Source organism: Lycium ferocissimum, chromosome 11 (assembly GCF_029784015.1).
Source record: "Lycium ferocissimum isolate CSIRO_LF1 chromosome 11, AGI_CSIRO_Lferr_CH_V1, whole genome shotgun sequence".
Taxonomy (NCBI): domain Eukaryota; kingdom Viridiplantae; phylum Streptophyta; class Magnoliopsida; order Solanales; family Solanaceae; genus Lycium; species Lycium ferocissimum.
This window is the reverse complement of record NC_081352.1, coordinates 28,182,396-28,201,443: the sequence shown is the minus strand read 5'-3', so window position 1 is coordinate 28,201,443 and position 19,048 is coordinate 28,182,396. Positions and strand designations below refer to the sequence as shown.

Sequence of the window (19,048 nt, the reverse complement as noted above, 5' to 3'; positions counted from 1 at the left end):
GTTGGAGCCCAAATAGGAATACCAGACATAGAATGAAAAAAGAGGATTTCTGAGAAGTCTGAAACTGTCCAAAATATCTCAATAAGCTATGACTTATTCTTTGGATTCAAACTTTTCCTAATTTTGCATGGATTTTTACGTCAAGAAAACCTACAAATTTTGAAGGGAAAGATTTTTGCAAAAAATTGATATTTATGTGAATGTTATGTGAGATTGATTTTGTTACGTTTCAGCAGGCAAATATTTCTCATCATGAAGTTAGGTTTATTTCGTGTTTTGCGGTTAATGGGCGCTTTGTTACTTTTTTTGTTTTTTCATTCGATACTTGTTTAGAATGGGCACAACTAATTGAATTTGTGTTGCATAAGGTTCATTAAAGGAAGAAACACTCTTTATCCAAATTTTCTTATTCTTAAAACACGAACCAGCTACCTTTGATTAAAGGAGTGAAAAGATCTTATCCATTCCACCATAACTCTCGATGGTCACGGTTATGTTAATTATTGTTACCTACCATTCTACCAAAATAGGAAGTAGCTGTACTGACATTTTATAATGTGTGAAAAGAATAAGAAGATAGGATCTAGAAAGAACAAAAATAAAATAAATTTAACAAAAAAGAGAGAGAAAGTGAGTGAGATAACATGTGAACATGGCTTAGTCAATGAAATCAAAGATATATCCAGTCGACTAATTTGGTTCCTTTCTAGGCTTACACGTTAGTAGTTACACCTAGAATTCTTGGATAAAATTCATTGATTTCAAACACAATAAAAGTCGAAAAGATCTTTGTATTAGGATCTTTTATATAAAATAAATAGTCGCCCTAATTATTTATTATTTTTTTCTCTAGCCAATATATACTGATTATACACATTACACAGAGAATAATTGGATGGACAATTATTTATGAATGTATTAATTAAAAGGAGAAAAGAGCTATAGGATCTCAGTGTCCACCAGAGGGGAATGAAATGAAGTATTAGAAAAGTAAGTAAAGATATCAAAGTGTGAACAAAAATTGATCAATGGAATCTTGGACATTTTTTTTCACCAACTTTAGTTTCTTCAACCTTAAGCCTCTTAGCTATACATAGTAAGCTAGTACATTATATTTTAGTTTCCAACTAAATTGTTATATCAGATATATTAGTAGGTTCAACCTAGCTACCTTTTGAATAAATGCCACGTATTCTAATTAGATTGACCTAATTACACTTTTGAGTACTCTACTGAATAACTAATTAAATGGTTGTTTAAAATCGACTGAGCCGACTTTAATAAAAACGTAGGTTTCTATAAAGATCTCTAATAACACCCAATAATTAGGTTAGATTTTTAGCTCTATTAAAATAAACCGAAAAATACCGAGTTGTACGTATCCAATAAATTTATACGTATAAAATTTACATATTAAATAAAAAGCATTAAAATTCGCCTTGGACCTGGGGTGAAGGAAACGACTACGGGTCAATTAGGAATTAACACCAAACGTTCCAACTCCCAAACTTATTCTGCTACTCTATTGGAACTAAATTAGTTCCAACATCTTGAATACGAAACCACAATGTATTCCAGCAATCTTCATGAGTAGGAAGCCACAAGGTATAAGATATATTTTCTCTCGTATGATTTATATTTCTTTTATTAATTGGATACTTCATCTTAATAGACATAGTTACGTTCTTGAGTACCGTCTCGTTTAATATCTTCTCGCTCGTGCGATTTAGATTTCTCGTCCATTACTAAAAAAGTGCGAAAAATCGACGGACAAAACCAATGACGATTTTGTCAATGAATTTTTTAATTAAAAAAAAAACTTTTTTTTTTAAAGAAAACCGATGTACTACTGTAGGTTAATTTTTGCGCAAAAAATGCGCGGAAACTATAAAAAAGAATTTTTTTCAAAGAAAACCGACGTCTATCATCGATTTCTTTTTTTTATTTTACGAAACTGAAGTGCAAAACTGTAGTTGAAGAGTATAAACAAAAACAACGGAATTATTTCATCAAAAAGCATATTGTAGAAGTTATCTCTGGTTTGGTGTCAACACTATTACTAAGAAGGCTCTACTGGCTTGGGATAAAGTTTGTGTTCTCAAGTCAGCGGATGGTCTAAACTTAGCAAACATTCAGATATGGAGCAGAGCTATTGCTGCAAAGAATTGTTGGGATTTAGCTCACAAGGTGGATAGGCTATGGATTAGGTGGATTCATACCTATTATATCAAGAATCAGCAACTGGAGGACATGACGGTACCTGGGCAAGCTTGTTGGATTATCAAGAAGATTATAGAAGCTAGAGAAACTTTGCAGCACATTCAGTTCAAACCAAAACCTGGACAAAGCATCATTAGACTAGCATACTTGCAACTGATTGAAACTTTAGAGAGAGTGGAGCTGGAAATGCCTTCTGTTCCAAAATGCAGCTAGACCAAAGGCAAGGCTCACCATGTGGTTACAAATGCATGGGAGATTGTTAACTGTGGACAGACTTATGAAATGGGGTATTAGTGCAGACCCTAAATGTGTGTCGTGCCAGACTAAAGATGAAAATAGAAACCATTTGTTTGTTGAGTGCTCCTTTACTGATCAGTTATGGACTATTCTGTTGCATTGGTTACAACTGCAGGCTCATTATTCAGCTAATTAGCAGGCTCACTGGTGTCTCAATAATGCTAAGGGGAGGTCACAGATAGCCCGGATTTTTAGAATGGTGTACACAGAAATCTCTCATGCCATCTGGATGGAGAGGAATCAGAGATTATTTTAGCATAAAACTGGAGATTGTACTAGCCTAGCACTAGAGATAGCTTATACTTGTATATATAGTGAGGGCCCCTGACAAATCCAAAGCCAAATTGTTGGCTCTTACGTTTAATTAGTTGTAGTTTGGTTTTGTTTAGCTGAGGATAGGAGATTAGATGTTCTGGGATAGCTGGATGTGACGACTGATGCTACTGGTTTGTAACTCTTACGTTGTTAATCAATGGAAAAGTTCAGTTACCAAAAAAAAAAAAAAAAAAAAAGAGCATGAGTGGTCTAGTGATAGAATTGTTCGATGCCATGGTAAATATCTGGGTATGATTCCAAGTTGCTATATTTTTTAAAAATATATTTTCTGAAAACCCGACGGAGTCCCTCAATTTTTTGGTCTATATTGTAAATTTAAGAAAACCGACAGACGTCCCTTGATTTTAACAGAGCTAGGTAGTCCGTCGGTTTTCTTAAACCGACCCACCATCGACGAACATCCCTCGTCTTTAACCAAGGTAGTTCGTCGATTTTCCCTAAACCGACTCACCATTTTCCGACGTAGTCTAATCCGCCGGTTTTGAATTGGTTATAGTCAAAAAACCGAGGTCGTCCGTGGGTTTGCCCTCGGTTTTTTAATTGTTTTTAGTAGTGGTCTTTGATTAATTATTTGTTCTACACTGGTGTAGAATTGTGGAATGGATCTCTATTTCTAGTTGTTTTTTATGTTGTTGACACACAATTTTGACCTTCCTATATTCCATCTATTTTAGTATGCCGCTATTTTGCTTTAAATATTTTCTTTTTTTACATAAGCTCAAAGCTATTTTCTACTTAGTTATATTTTGCGTAACAATTCTGGGCTTATGCTAGATTTTACTCATAATGATGCAAGTGCATTTATTATTGTATTTATTAGCATTGTTTCAAATTAAATCAACTCCTTCATTTCTTATTACTATATAATTATCACTACCTTTGTACATAGTTAACGCTAGCGTCGTTTATCTTTATATATAAAGTGTCACTATATTTATGTATCATGTTTTTTTTTTTTAATACTTTACGATTGAATAACATTTTTTTTTTTTTACTAGCGATTTCACATAACATCTACCACTAGACTTAGTAATAACAGGTATATATCACGTTAATATTATTATTGTTGTGGTGGTTATTATCGATTATTATTATTATTATTTATTATTATTATTATTATTATTATTATTATTATTATTATTATTATTATTGTCGTTACTAGTGCTATTATTTCCATCCTTTTAATCGAATAATATCCTTACCTAGCCTTTATTTGCCCGTACATATTTGATTAGCTAGCAGTTTATATGATATTATTACAATCATTAGAATTACTTATTGATTACTATTGTAGCTTTATTGAATATTGATTATAACCATTGGTATCATTAGAATATACTTATTGATTACAAATTCATTGTAGCTTTATTGAATATTGATTATAACCATTGGTACTATCATTTTTCAAAGCAATTTGTGTACAAGCTGAGATCAACTATGTATAGAGCCAATCAAATCAATGTGCCACGTTTTCACTCTCGCACAAGTAGTCAGTGGTTGTATGAGATTTCTTTTGTCTCACGAATTTATGGATTCAAATCTTATACTTTTTTGGCTCATAAACTATAATCCCACTAACTTATGAGATAAAAGAAACTTCACACGACTAGTATCAATTGTGTAAATGAATTTTTTTTTTAAAATGTTTTCCAACTGCATATCACAAAAACTCAAAGGGGTCGTTTGATAGAGTGTATAACAATATTACTGAATAAGATGTATTAGTAATGCTAGAATTAATTATCATGAAATTATTTCTTATCCATTCTGTGTGATTTGGTGTATTAAAGGCAATTTTGTTTTTAACCATGTTTATCCTTTTAACGCTTTCCAACTCCCTACCACATAAACTCAGAGACACAAAAATGAGAATTTGGGCCAGCACGTGCCTAGAGCGTGACTAGAGGAATTGCCCAAAGAGTTAAGAAAGAAGACATTTGATTTGATTGGATTTATTAATATGGCCAAGAATGCAGCCATTTCATCATCTCACTTTCCCACCGAGAATTTTGTCTTGGTCACTTAGTGGGGTCTTATATAAATTATTCTTCTTTTTTGGGAATAATTTTTCACTTATTAAAAATTCAGTGTTTAGTAATGAAAATTTCAATTCTAACTTGAAGTTGTATTTTAAATTTGAAAAACAGCTTTTAACCTATTCTTCAATTCACTTTTCACTTTTGAAGTTGTATTTAATGTTAAAATTTACATTCCTTCTATGTTATGATTTACATTAATGATAGAATATTTACTTTACGTTTAGTCTAGAAATATTCTATAATATTTATTTTTCTTCTAAGTCTAAGATTTACATTAATTACAAAATATTTAGTTTCCGTTTAATTTAGTATCTATAAGAAAAATAACATATTTCCTTTTATTTTATTTCTTTTAATTCTCTATAAATAGTGATGCAGTCTATTATTTTCAATGCAAGAATCAATACAATAAGTTTTCATTTTTTCTCTATTCGATTTTCTTTCTCATTTTTTCCATTCCATAACAGTAGTATCAGCACCAGGTTCATTGATCTCAATGGATCTGTAATTTCATTGAAGAAGAAGAAGATCTTTCAACCACTTTTAATTCATAACCATTTTCAACCCAATTTTAACCCTTGCTTTTATTTTTAACGCAAGACTATTTTAAATCAATTTTTAATCCATATTATTTTTAACTTTATTTCAAATCATGACAAACATCAATATCTCTTTGAAAGTCCCACAAATCTTCATTGATGAAAACCAATAGAATTGGTCAGTGAAGATGAAGTTAGAAAATAATTTTACAAGACGTTCAAGAAGAAGAATCAAGTGTTCAAACTCAAATTGGATACACCAACTTGAGTTTGAGGGGGAATGTTAAAATTTACATTGCTTCTATGTTATGATTTACATTAATGATAGAATTTACTTTACGTTTAGTCTAGGAATATTCTATAATATTTATTTTCATTCTAAGTCTAGGATCTACATTAATTACCAAATATTTAGTTTCCTTTTAGTTTATTATCTATATGGAAAATAGCATATTCCCTTTTATTTTATTTCTTTTAGTTCTCTATAAATAGTGATGCAGTCTCTTATTTTCAATACAAGAAACGATGCAAGAATCAATAAAATAAGTTTTCATTCTTTCTCTCTTTGATTTTCTCTATCGTTTTTTCCATTCCATAACATTTAACTACATTCAAGCATAAACATTATTTCAAATATTCTTTGCAAAAAGTAGGGATAAGGCATAAGTACCCCCTGAACAATACCCGAAGTTCCAGGACACACCTTTCCTTTACGAGGATCCAATTACCCCCTGAACTATTTTAAAGTGTAATAAACTCAACCCTAAGTGCTGACGTGGTATAGAGAACCAAAGTCTTGGGAGGCATGAAATACACGCGCTGCCATGTGTAATTTTGCTTTTTTTTTTTAAAAAAAAAAAAAAACTATTTCATTTTTTTTCTTTTTGCTTACTTGTTAATTCCAAATATAATGAAATTATCACTTTATATTTAGAAAAATGAAAAGGACAATTGTTATTGTTATTGTATGAACTTGAAAAGGTATTGGATGTGCTGAGCAAATTCGAAGGTTGTTGAAGTTTTAAAGTTGAGATTCAAGTGCTAAACTAATTCTAGATCCTTAGTTGTTGTTGAGATTCGAAATGGAGAAAGAATTTTGAATCCATCATTGTTGAACCTTGAAAAACTTTGAAGAACAAAAAAATGGGTTTGTAGAAAAACTTGGTTTTTGGCCAATTTGAATACTGGAACTTGGTGATTATGTTGTTGTGAAGTTGTAGTTGGAATTTAAACTTGATTGATGCGGATTTGATTGAGTTTTTGTTGAATTTTAAGACCCAAAAATGAAGAAGATAAAGAACATTGCCTTTTTGTTTTTTAAGTTCTTGAAAAACAGTCTTTTGTAATGCTAATTAGTTATGTGTACTAATTAATTGTAAAATTGTCCAATGAAAAGGTGACATATGTCCATATTATTCAGAAATTTAGCTCATTTTTCGTGTCTCACATGTCTCCAAAATAGTGAACACACTCTCTATGCCAACTCATCCTCGAAGAGTGTATTTATTATACTTTAAAATAATTTAGGGAGGGTAATGAGACTCCTATAAAAAATAAAGCGTGTCCTTGAAACTTCTAGCATAGTTCAAGGGGTATTGATGACTTATCTCCCAAAAGTATAACCAAACGCATCCATCGTTACCTCCAACTCCATAAAATACAAATAAAGTAAAAAATATTTGGGATATGTGGCCAAGCGCCTACTAATTATTCTGGATATTCTTCATTACTTGGGTGTCCCCACACACTTTTGGAGCACCTCATTCGTGGGTACGAGCAGTAATTTGAATACACAATATAATCATAAATTGTAATTTATTTAAATTATTGTTATTATACTTAAATACCTCTTATATTTTATTCATAATATAAAATTTTTCTTATTTAAATAATTCAAATAGATCCCTCTTTCATTAAAACTATTCAAGATAGACACCAAATCTCACGCAACATTGAACGACACTTGGCATGCTCATGCATTAATGATGCCTTGTGCTTGGAGCATGATTAGAGGAATTGTCCAAAGTGTTATCAGAGAAGACATTTGATATTGATGGATTTAATATGCCCAAGAGTGCAGTCAATTCATTATCTCACTTTTAACACTCTTGGTGGGGTCTCTCTAAGGTCGTTTGGTACACAGAATAAGATGGGATATCTCAATATTAAATTTGTGATTAATTTTATATTTTATTTGATAGAAGATATAAATTTATCTCAACTTATAAATAAGTCTCAAGATTATAATCTTCAAATTATAATTTCAAAATAATTTAATCCGCGTATCAAACAATCCGTTTATAGTACTAATTCCCACATAGCCAATCTTTCATTACTACTACTTGTCGTGTCCCCACACACTTTAAGAGTACCTCATTCATGGCTTCCCCAACAAGTTTTACACTCCACTTTCTGCCACTTCACAGTTCACACTCCTGACTCCTCTTTCTTCACATTTCCATATACTACTACACTCATTTCTGATCAACTGAAATTCCAAGATTTGCTGCTAATTCTTGACCCTTTTGGCTCTTCTTGCATTCAGAGATGAGAGGAGTGGTCAGTGAAAGTTTCAGACTTTACCTTCTGGTTGTATTTATACTGCTTCTTTGTAAGTATTCATGTTTTATTTTTTTTTTATTTTTTTTTATCTTGGTTAATTTACTTGTTTCTTGGATGATCTGTGATTATAGTGTTGAAATTTACCAGCTGGGTTTTAATAAAGTTTCCTGCTTTATGAAGGTGTTCGGGAACTTGGTATCATTTCAACTTTAAAATCTCGCTTTTTATTTTTCAATTAAGCTCATCTGTCAATTTGTCATCAGCTAGAAATTATATTGAGCTCCTTCACTAAGATTTGGCGGCAAGCGGAATATTAGGGGTGTCAAATATGGCCCAAAAGATGATGGGCTGCCCGAAATTTTATGGGTTGGGCTCAAGATAATTTCATATCAATTTTCATTTTTTTTTGTGCGGATTGTTCTTCAAAGGCATTGGTCTTTAATTTTTGTCCCTCAAATTGGTGGTCTTTAATTTTTGACGCTTGCCCATCGAGGTTAGGGTTTGAAACTCAGCTCAGTAAAAAAAAAAAAAAAAGAAGGAATTTCGCAAGGCAGAGGTTTGGATTCGCAAGGTAGAGCAAAACTCTGCCTGAGGTAGAGTTTGAAACTCTGCCTGAGGCCTAACTTTGGCCCGAATAAGCCTAACTTACTACGAAACTCTGCCTTGTGATTTTTTTTTTTTTAATTGAGCCGGAGTTCGAACCTCAAACCTCATGGTATTAGGCGGAGGACAAAATTAAAGACCACCAATTTGAGGGGCAAAAATTAAAGACTAGTGCCTTTGAAGGGTAATCGTGCAAATGACCCTCAATTTTTTGCGCGGATTGGCCTTCAAAGGCACTGGTCTTTAATTTTTGCCCGTCAAATTGTTGGTCTTTAATTTTTAACCTTCGCTTAAAAAAGTGGCCGAAAATACTCCAAGGTTCTAGGTTCGAACCCCCCACTCGGTAAAAAAAAAAAAATCGCAAGGCTAGGCTTTGCAAAAAGTTTACCTTATGCGGCAGAGTTTTCCTTAAGGCATAACTAAACTCTGCCTTATGCGGCAGACGTTACCTTAAGGCATAACTAAAAGTTTGCCGTATCCGACGGACTTTTAGTTATGTCTTAAGGCAAAGTCTGCCGCATAAGGCTGGCTTTTCGTGAAGCCTTGCCTTGCGAATTTTTATTTTATTTTTATGACTATGTAGGGGTTTGAACCCAAAACCTCGGGGTATTTTAGGCGAAGGGCAAAAATTAAAGACCAGCAATTTGAGGGACAAAAATTAAACACCACCCCAAAGAAGGCCAATCGTGCAAATTGACCATTTCATATTGGACTGATTTTAACCCAATCCAACATAGCTCATTTTAAAGTGATCTCCAACTTAGTCCAATACTAGCTCAATTCTAGCCCGTTTTTATGATTTACTTAAATTTGGGTTTATTGCTTGAGATTTACTTTTTTTTCTTTTTTTTAAATTGTATACACTTTTCTTGTATCATGTATCTTATAAGTAAGTTTGTGGTGTGTTTGATATGAAGGGAAATATTTGTCACGGAAAATGTTTTTCTCGAAAATATTTTCCACCAAAAATCGGTGAAAATTTCTTTCAGAAAAATGTTTTCCTAGAAAATAGACCCTTCAAAAAAACTGGGTCAAGTTCGGCGGGCCATGACCCAGCCCATGTTTAGCCCATTTCAACCTAAGTAACTTTTGAGCCAATGTTAGCCCAACCCATTTATTAGCTTAGCCCATTTTGATTGGACCAATTTCAGCCCAACCCGCCCATTTGACACCCCTAATTAATTGTTTGTGTAGATCATATGTGAATTGGAAAATTTATTGTGATTACAAATTTCTATCTTTGAAATCTCAACATGAGGGCTTCAACAGACAGAGGATGATAATTTAGCTGTAAAAGTGATTGCAGTCTGCCACCTGTTTTCTTTTGGCAAGTATATGATCTTCTGGTTTTAGTGTTGAACACTAATGTGGTGTATGCACATAATGTTGCTTGCACCATTGATCCGTATATTTTTGGAGAAAATGACAAAAAGGGTCCCTTATGTTTGGGAGGAGGTTCAAAATAGTCTCTAGCGTTTTCTCTTAACAGTTTTGGTACTTTTGGTCTTCGTCAAATATTAAACAAACTTCGTTTGTTAGATTTGACGGAAACGTGGAAAAAAGATTTAACAAAACACTATGAAAGTTCCACCAAATCCTAGAAACTGCAATACAAAGAATTGTACTACTGGACACCAAAAATAACAGAAATTGCACCTAGAAAAGATTTTTAGAAATTGGTAAGAAAACTGCACCAGACTCTTAAGATAAAAGAAATAGCAGAAACTGCAAAAATTGTACCCCAATTGTGAGTTCCTGGTAAGTCCTTTTTTCCACAGTTTCCGTCAAATCTAACAGACAGAGTTTGTCAAATATTTGAGGAAGACTTCTTTGTCAAACTTAAAGGACCAAAACTGTTCAGACCATACAGAACTTACTCCGAAACATAAGGGTCCATTTTTGTCATTCTCTATATTTTTGTATACAAACTTTTGCTGGCTGAATATTAGGAACCTGTGCTGTTTCCAATCTTTGATGGATTTGCTATTTGTACAGGCCTCCAAGACTCCAGTTGCAGCTCACTGGATCATCTAAAGGGCTCTCTAATCAAGGATATAAAGGAGGATACTCTTTTGCCAGAGACCTCACCATCTGCTGCGCCACAACCGCTTCTTCCCCTTCTTGCACCTTCTCCATTGGCACCTTTCACAAACAGCACTTCACCTAAATTATCTGGTTTGTTTCATAAACTAATTACGTTAAACTCTTAGTCCGTAGCTAGAATAAAGTTTTAAAGTATACCGATCTTCCAACTATGGAGCAACTTGGAGTAGTTCAAAGTATAGGCACAACATTATGCAAATATATTTATTTTCTCATCTGCAACGGTATGCCAATATTTTTAATAAAGAACCGCCTTAAGCAAAGCAGTACAATAATAGGATCTAGTTTGCTTTCACAAGCTGATTAAACTTTTATAAATAGTTGTATACCTATGTTATTTGTTTTGTTTTTGAAACAAATTTTGTGAAAATTCTTATGACTTAGCAAGAACTTATATCTTGAAAATGCCAAGGTCCAAGCATAAACTATAGCATAGATTGGATATCAGAAATTCCAACGGAGAGAAAAACCACTAGTTGACTTCTTCCCATTTGCCTAGGTGTTAGGGGGTCGTGTTTTTCGATGCCTGTGGTGGTGGGAGGTAGCAGGTACCGGGTAAATAGTTGAGGTGCATGAAAGCTATCCCGGACACCACCAATTATAAAACAAAATATATAGTAACATAGATTTAGAGAAGGGAATAGATCTCAGATGGATATTAGATTTTCAATATCCTCTGACTTCTCTTACTTTTTCTTTCACCCTCTCCAGGACATTGTACGCTGAACTTTGATGATGTGAAGAGTATGCTGGCCGTGACGTCAATAGACTGTGTAGCACCATTTGCAGAGTATCTGGCTAATGTCATGTGTTGCCCTCAACTGGAAACAACTCTTGTTATTCTTATCGGGCGGTCTAGTAAAAACAGAAATACGCTTGCTTTAAATGGGACCCTCGCGAAGCATTGCCTTTCAGATTTTCAGCAACTCCTGGTCAGCCAGGGTGCCAATGATACTCTTCAGCAGATATGCTCTCTCCATCCCGAAAACCTTACTGAAGGTTTGTTGAAATTTGCTTCAGTTACTGCTGTATCTTCTAACATAATAAGTTGCTTAGCTTTAGGAAGAATCTACTTTTTTGAATTTTAAATTTCTATTACAGGTTTTTAGTTTGTTGAGATTTTTTTTTTTTTTTTTTTTTGAATTTTTGTTAGATTTTCTGCAGATTATGTTTTCAATTTGGCTATTTAAAGCCCTCTACGCTTAATAAAATTATTGAGAGACATTTCTAATTATTCTTCTAATCTTTTTTGTTGCACCATCTTTTAAAAAACCAACAAGGTTCTTGCCCAGTCAAAGATGTTCATGAGTTTGAGACGACTGTGGACTCGTCTAGCCTACTTGCTGCCTGTGGAAAGATCGATCTTGTGAATGAATGCTGTGAGCAAATTTGCGAAAATGCTATATCAGAAGCTGCAAAAAGACTTGCACTTAAAGCATCTTATCTTGCACTTATGGATGGTGTTGATCACACAGCTATAGTTATTAACGACTGTAAAAGGATTGTACATCGATGGCTGGGAAGTAAACTTGAACCAGCTGGAGCAAAACATGTTCTTAGAGGACTTTCTAATTGCAAAAACAATAAAGGTGAGGAGTAAATACCAATTCTTTTGCATAATTAACAACCTTGGATTTCTCATTGCATAGTCATTATTTGTTGTAATGGTCAAAATGGGTTGAGTTAATGAATGGGCAGGTTATTGACCTGCCCAAAAGTTACTTGGGCTGAAAGCGAGTCATAACCCAACCCGCCCAATTCTTACTAAGTTTTAATTTCTTTTTATGTTCTTTTATAATTTATAAGTACCTAATAAAATTATTTTTTCCTTATTATGGCTATATACATAATGTATCAAATAAGAACCATACTTTTTAGAAAATATTTTGACAACGTTTCTATGGGTCAATTTGGGCTACATATCAGCAAAATTTTTGATAGGCTGAATTGGGTTGGGCTAAAATGGCTGAGCTAATAAATGAGCGGGGTCAATGACCAGCCAAACCTGAATGAGTTGTGTGGGTCATATTTCCATGGGCTAATTTTGCCACCCCTTATCTTGGTTATTTCTACAAACTTACCAAAATGCATGCTAAAGAAACTAAAATCTAAGTAGTGTTCTCACCTTCTTTCTTTGCATTTCTGGATGCTTTAAATCTACTGATTTGTTTTTTTTTTTTCCCTTTAGTGTGCCCTCTGGTTTTTCCTAACATGAAAAACATTACAAAGGCTTGCGGAGATGGGATGAATAACCAAACAACATGCTGTAATACTGTTGACGGGTATGTGTCTCACTTACAAAGGCAGAGCTTTGTCACCAACTTGCAAGCTTTGGATTGTGCTGCCTCGCTTGGACTGAAGCTACAGAATGCCAATGTTAGCAAAAATATTTACAATCTCTGTCGCATTAGCCTCAAGGATTTTTCTGTGCAAGGTCAGCTTAGTTTTTGTAAGAAATATTTTTTAATGCCGTTTGGAGAATTGTGCAGCATACAAATATGTTGAGCTGACGTCAACTTTTGATCTTGTTATGTTTGTGGCATCTGGTTATCTTCAATTAACTATGCTACACCAGTTACACCAGAAGGTAATCTACCTACTTTACCTGTTGCAAATCCATTTCCATACCCCTTTGCTTTTTTCCTTTTTCGTTTTCTTCTTTAGTTATCATACCATTTTACCTGCTCCATCCAATTTATGTGTAGGTGTTTTACCGAGCATAAAGTTTAAGAATGAAAAGGAAGACTTTTGAAACTTGTGGTTTATAGTCATTAATATTTGTGTGGCTATAAATCATTTCATTAAGGGTTAAATGGGAAGTTTAAAGTCAAATTGTTACTAAATATAGAAAGGTGTCATTCCTTTTGGGACTGGCTAAAAAGGAAAGAATGTCACATAAATTAAGGCAGGGGGAGTATTAGTTTGGGATTGAGGCTAGTTGCTATTGTTGTTGGAGTAAATAATTATTTGTTGTTTTTTTTCGTTGGAGTAGTTTCGGGGTGTCTTTTGCCTAGTTTACCATCAGATGCAATACTGGACAAAACTACGGGGATCAGCTTTGTATGCGACTTAAATGACAACATTCCGGCTCCTTGGCCATCTATGTCTAAGTTACCAGCTTCATCATGCAATAAGCGTATGTACTTGGACCTGTTCCTTCTTATTATGTTTAATTTCCAAAAAAAAAAAAAAAAAAAAAAAAAAACTTCTTATATGACTGGTCGCTGATATATATCGGAACTTCCTGCTTTTGCAGCTGTGAGAATTCCTGCACTTCCTGCTGTAGCATCGGGGCAAATCAGTAAGAATATTGACTTACTCATTTGTAGTTTTTGTCACAGGTTCTTTCTTTTATCAGTGTCAAGTTCAACCTCTCTAAAATAAGGGCAATATGAAGAAAAAAAAAAAAAAGACAGAAGCTAATCCAATGTGCTAAAACAACATCAGGTACTAGTGGGAGCAAAATGCTACGACATGTGATAATTCAAGAAGTTAGGTTGTGTTTCTTTTACCCTGTTTAGTCTGAAGTTTTCCCTCATATATTGTTGAACAACTTCATTGTTGGTTGTCTAGTGTCGAATCTTGTCTGTAAGCTTTCCTTTTCATAACGAAAAATAGAACTAAAAGATATCGGAATCTACACTAAGTTAACATTGAACTTTGTTAGGAGTAATAAATTACCGCTATTTTGAGGATCCCAAGTATTTATACTATTTAGCAAAAAGATAGGTTTCATAATGCCATCTTAAGTTGTTTAAGCATTCTCCTCTTGTCTGAAAGACATTCACCTAGATTTTCAGCTTGATATTTACTAAAGGAGAATTATTTTCTGTTTAAAGTGATGTTAGTTGACATAAATTTCTTGTTACTTGGTCAGGTAAAGGATTAAATATATGGTCACACCTGCTGCTGTCGACCTCGATAATACTAGAAATGTGCTGTATATATAATGCTGCCATTCTTGGTTACTAGCAATATTTTGTGGATACGACGAGCGTATATCTTGACCAGAAAGGAAAATGTCTGAAAGTTACACTTCTCTGAAGGTTTCTGAGTGACATCAAAACTGAAAAATGTACAAATGCAGGAAAATCATGCACCTGAGTGAAAAATATACTCGGATGATTACAAAATCAATTTTGTGACAAAAAATTTACTTTGTTCTTGCATGTTTCGGTAATAAAAAAGTTATTGTAAATACTTACACAGTAGGTAGATTTTCATGTAAATATTTGCAGTTGACAAAAACTTTGCCTTTGTATAATTTGAAGTCCTGATGAAGCATTCTTAACCATTGCACATTAGGTAGGTTTCTATGAGTTAGTTTTTAGTGTTATAATGTTCTATTTTCCTTTGTCAATTTTATTTTGTATCTTTCTGTCATATTGAACAAAACTGGGAGTAAGGAAATTGTAAATGGAATCCAAACTTGTCCATTGTGGCATATTTTATTTTCTTAGTCACTAGATTGACTCCTTGGGACTTAGTGATCTATTTGTCATTATGTTAATACTACTTTGTTTTTATTAAATTTTATACGCACTTTCTGTCACTTAAATATGGTTAAATATGTACTCACTTTAAGGTTAAATATGAAATGTTTCAACTATCAAATTCAACTGAATTTAAATCACAGAGAAATGAGAAACTGAGAAACACCAAAGAACGCATCAATATGGTTATAAAATTGTAATACTATTAAAACGTTTCGAGTTTTGAGAATAGAGAACTTAGTGAAATAAAAAAAACAATTGTTTTCTTTAAAAACAAAAAACTTTAATCCTTTTCGACCTCGTGAAGGCTATAAGGAAACTTCAAGTGGTGGAACACATTCATAGTTGAAAAGACAAGGAATCTACATGTAAGGTGTAACCGTCTAGGAATGCTCTTATTATGAGACTTTTTGGAGAAAATCATACGGACATGACCTAAAAAAGATAATATCGCACCATGCTAAGCCCCTTTTTGGATGGTTGTTACCCATGGTTTCATAATGTACAGTATGATATTATATTGTTATTGTACTACACTAATGAATACAATGACTGGATGGACTGTATCGTTGTTGTGGTTTAATAACTTTTTTATTGTTTGATTTGACTATATGATATTGTATAATAACATATAAGTTTACTAAAATACCCTTAACCCTTAATTATTTTTGTTTATATATATACACACACTAAGATAAAGAATAAATTGGGAACTTTAAGAAATAAGTAGGTGGTGGGTGGGGTGGGTGGTGGTGAGGGGGTAGTGGGGTGGGTAGGAATGGTTGACGGAGCGTGGGGGGTTGGGTTGGGGGGGGTGGGGGTGGGGGTTGGGTTGGCGTGGGGGTGGGGGTGGGGTATAATGGGGAAATAAAATACATAATCACGCAAAAACCATCAAATTCGTGGTTACTAAAATTGTGCTTTTTCATGATTATATAACCACGAGATTATAATGGATTTACAACACCATACAACATAATTTTAAGAATAATGAAAACAAACATGGTTTCATAGAAAACCACACATTAATGAACCACAGGAAACAACCACCCAAGCAGGGGGTAAGAGTATTTTGGGTTGTTTTTGCCCAATAAACACTTCCACTAGCCATGAAATTACACTGTATATATCGGGTTATGTTGAATCTCTTCGACTTCTTCGTGCTTCTTCATATTTGTACCTCTTAATGAGAATTCTGACTCTGCTATTGACAACTTGTCTGCCCTTCAAGCAAGCGCTTCAAATATTTCAATTGGCAAATAAATTGCTTATGAACACAACTTTTAGCAACAGAAAATGTTAATAATATGCTCTTTCTGAATCTCTTTAATCTCCTACCAATCTTGATCTTCAACTTACTCACTTTCAGTTTCATCCATGGAATATACTTTCTCTGAGACACAATATTATCTGCTTTTTGTAGTGTTTTGTAGATCAAGAATTGTGCTCTTCTATGTCGCATTTCTTCTTTGTCTTCTCTTTCAATTTTCGAATACATATATGGTCGATTGAGAAGAGTGATCATTTTCTCTCTTTTGATTTTATTGCTAGTAGTTGCTAGGAAAAGTGAAACACAAGGAGAGAGATTGAGAAAATGTGGGTGTGAGGGTGAATGGATGAAATATTTATAGTGAAAAATGAAGAGTTTAATGAAAAAAATGAATTCTAGAAAATGGCATATATTAAGGAAGAAATACGGGACGATGAAAAGTGCATGCCCTTTTTTATAGTTTAACACACTAAGGGGTCATTTGGTTAAGAGAGGCAAACAAGTGCGCAGATATTTTTGTAAATGAAGGTCACAAACATGCAAAAGATCTGCTCGAATGAGAGAAGGTCATCAAGGAAATGGAGTTTCTGCTCCCGACAGATTTAAGTAGTGTAGCTTATGAATGACTGTAGAACTTTGTGGTACTTTCCATTGTACCAAAAAAAGAAGTTTGGTTAAGAGACAAATTAGGTAAGAATAAATAATGCGAAAATAATGTGAGGATTGTAATATAGGTATTAGTAATATATGGATTTAATAATGTTGAGATTATTTCTTATTAAATGATTGATGTATTACAATATTAGGACTTAAACTGGAGATAAATCCTAGGGAAATCTTGGAATGATTGTATTTGGTAATTTCGCCAAATCTTGAATGACATATATTTTCTATAAAAGATTTATCACTTAATCATGGTTTATTCATACATATTCCATCTTTATTACAACTTAATCATATTAATTGACATGATTTGGTGTATACAAAGATCTTATATGAAAACTAATATCCAGTTATTAGGTTTTGATTGGTGAAACTAGAATATTACTTCATACTTATGGTTTATTCATACATATTCCGTCTTTATTACAACTTAATCATATTAATTGTCATGATTTGGTGTATACAAAGATCTTATATGAAAACTAATATCCAGTTATTAGGTTTTGATTGGTGAAACTAGAATATTACTTCATAATTTTATTCATACATATTCCGTCTTTATACAACATCATATTAATTGTCATGATTTGGAAAATCTTAGAGAGCAAGATATTCTTCCACATACATGGAGACAATCATATTAATTGTCATGATTTTAATTGCTATTCCTATATATAAACTAGAATGTTACTTCATAATAGGGAAACATAAAATTAGAGATAATATTCTTCCACAACTGCAAAAAATTTTAATAAAATATATACGTTTCTCTCCATGCTTTTGCATGTTAAATCAATTTTTTTTTTTTTGATAGTATGATTGATTACAGTTTGTGTGTAATAAATTTTTTCTCATACATATACATTTTTAATATTGGAGAACATGTCATTAATTTTGGCATGCTTCCTAATATATTGTGTGTTAAACAAAGGACACTTATCACGACGCGAATTTTTTTGTTTTCGTCATGCTAAATGATCACCCAATGGATAAAATTTACAAATAATTACTCCTTCACGATCAAAAAGAGTGTCCACTTAACCATTTGCACACCCCTTAAGAAAATACTAACTCCAAGACAAAAAGAGATAATTTGACTAAACTGCCCTAACTAAATTGGCATTGGAATTTGATCACATAGCACATAATAGGAGCAAAAATGAAAAAATAAGGTAAATTATTTATTGATTTGATAAGTAGACACTCCCTTTTACGCAAGAAAAAAAGATTAAGCGGACACTCATTTTTATCCGAAGGGAGTATTTTTCTACCTCTATAATTGAAAATATCACTATCATGATTCATGAAGTTCCAATTTCAAGATATTGTAATGAAATTTTACCTGTGAAATTTAAATTTTTATGATAATCGCTATTTTTTTTTTTTTTTGAAAAGTATCAAAAAGTGACCGATACACACTACGATAAATTGCAGAGTTGAGTAATTTATCACGACAAACCACAAAACCTGGAAAGACACCTTAACACACTTTAAAGGTAAAATAGGTGCACAATTTCACTCTTTAGAAAATTAATGGTTACAAGTCCTAAATATTGGAAACACGAGAGGATTTTATGTATTCAAACCTATAGATGTATATTTGCCAGGTGACCCACCTAAGCCGGATGCAGTTATAAATGCTATAACAAAACTTAGTCAGAAAATATCTCAGAGAAGGGGGTTCTTGTGTATGTAATCTTACTTCTAATGCATGTAGCTGTCCCAATATAAAATGCGAACAGGAATATGTTCAACTATACAAGCCTTGAATAACAGCTAATTCATGGAATGCAACTATATTACTGTACCAGTTGATAAGAGCTATTTTTTTTTCAGCACTAATTACTAGTAGGAAGAAAACATTCTTCTGATAAATACTAGTAATAGGAAAGATTCTTCAGATGCTACCAGGAATAAAGATCA

General features: G+C 33.0%; 1 protein-coding gene across 3 annotated transcripts; it reads left to right on the top strand.

The window, feature by feature from the left end:
- The first annotated feature begins 7,818 nt into the window (after window positions 1-7,818).
- LOC132036077 (uncharacterized GPI-anchored protein At1g61900-like) lies at window positions 7,819-15,022 on the top strand. 3 transcript variants are annotated; one of them, XM_059426307.1, is made up of 9 exons: window positions 7,820-8,042; window positions 10,592-10,771; window positions 11,411-11,698; window positions 11,980-12,288; window positions 12,888-13,133; window positions 13,275-13,286; window positions 13,692-13,835; window positions 13,956-14,000; window positions 14,577-15,022. In XM_059426307.1, exons 1-9 carry the CDS (start codon window positions 7,979-7,981, stop codon window positions 14,669-14,671), a joined length of 1,383 nt encoding a protein of 460 aa, XP_059282290.1. In that variant the 5' UTR covers window positions 7,820-7,978; the 3' UTR covers window positions 14,672-15,022. The 3 variants fall into 3 exon arrangements, with proteins under 3 accessions (XP_059282292.1, XP_059282290.1, XP_059282291.1); XM_059426309.1 differs by lacking the exon at window positions 13,275-13,286 and having other exon boundaries at window positions 7,819-8,042; XM_059426308.1 differs by lacking the exon at window positions 13,275-13,286 and having other exon boundaries at window positions 7,822-8,042; window positions 12,888-13,142; window positions 13,689-13,835.
- The last annotated feature ends 4,026 nt before the right edge of the window (window positions 15,023-19,048 follow it).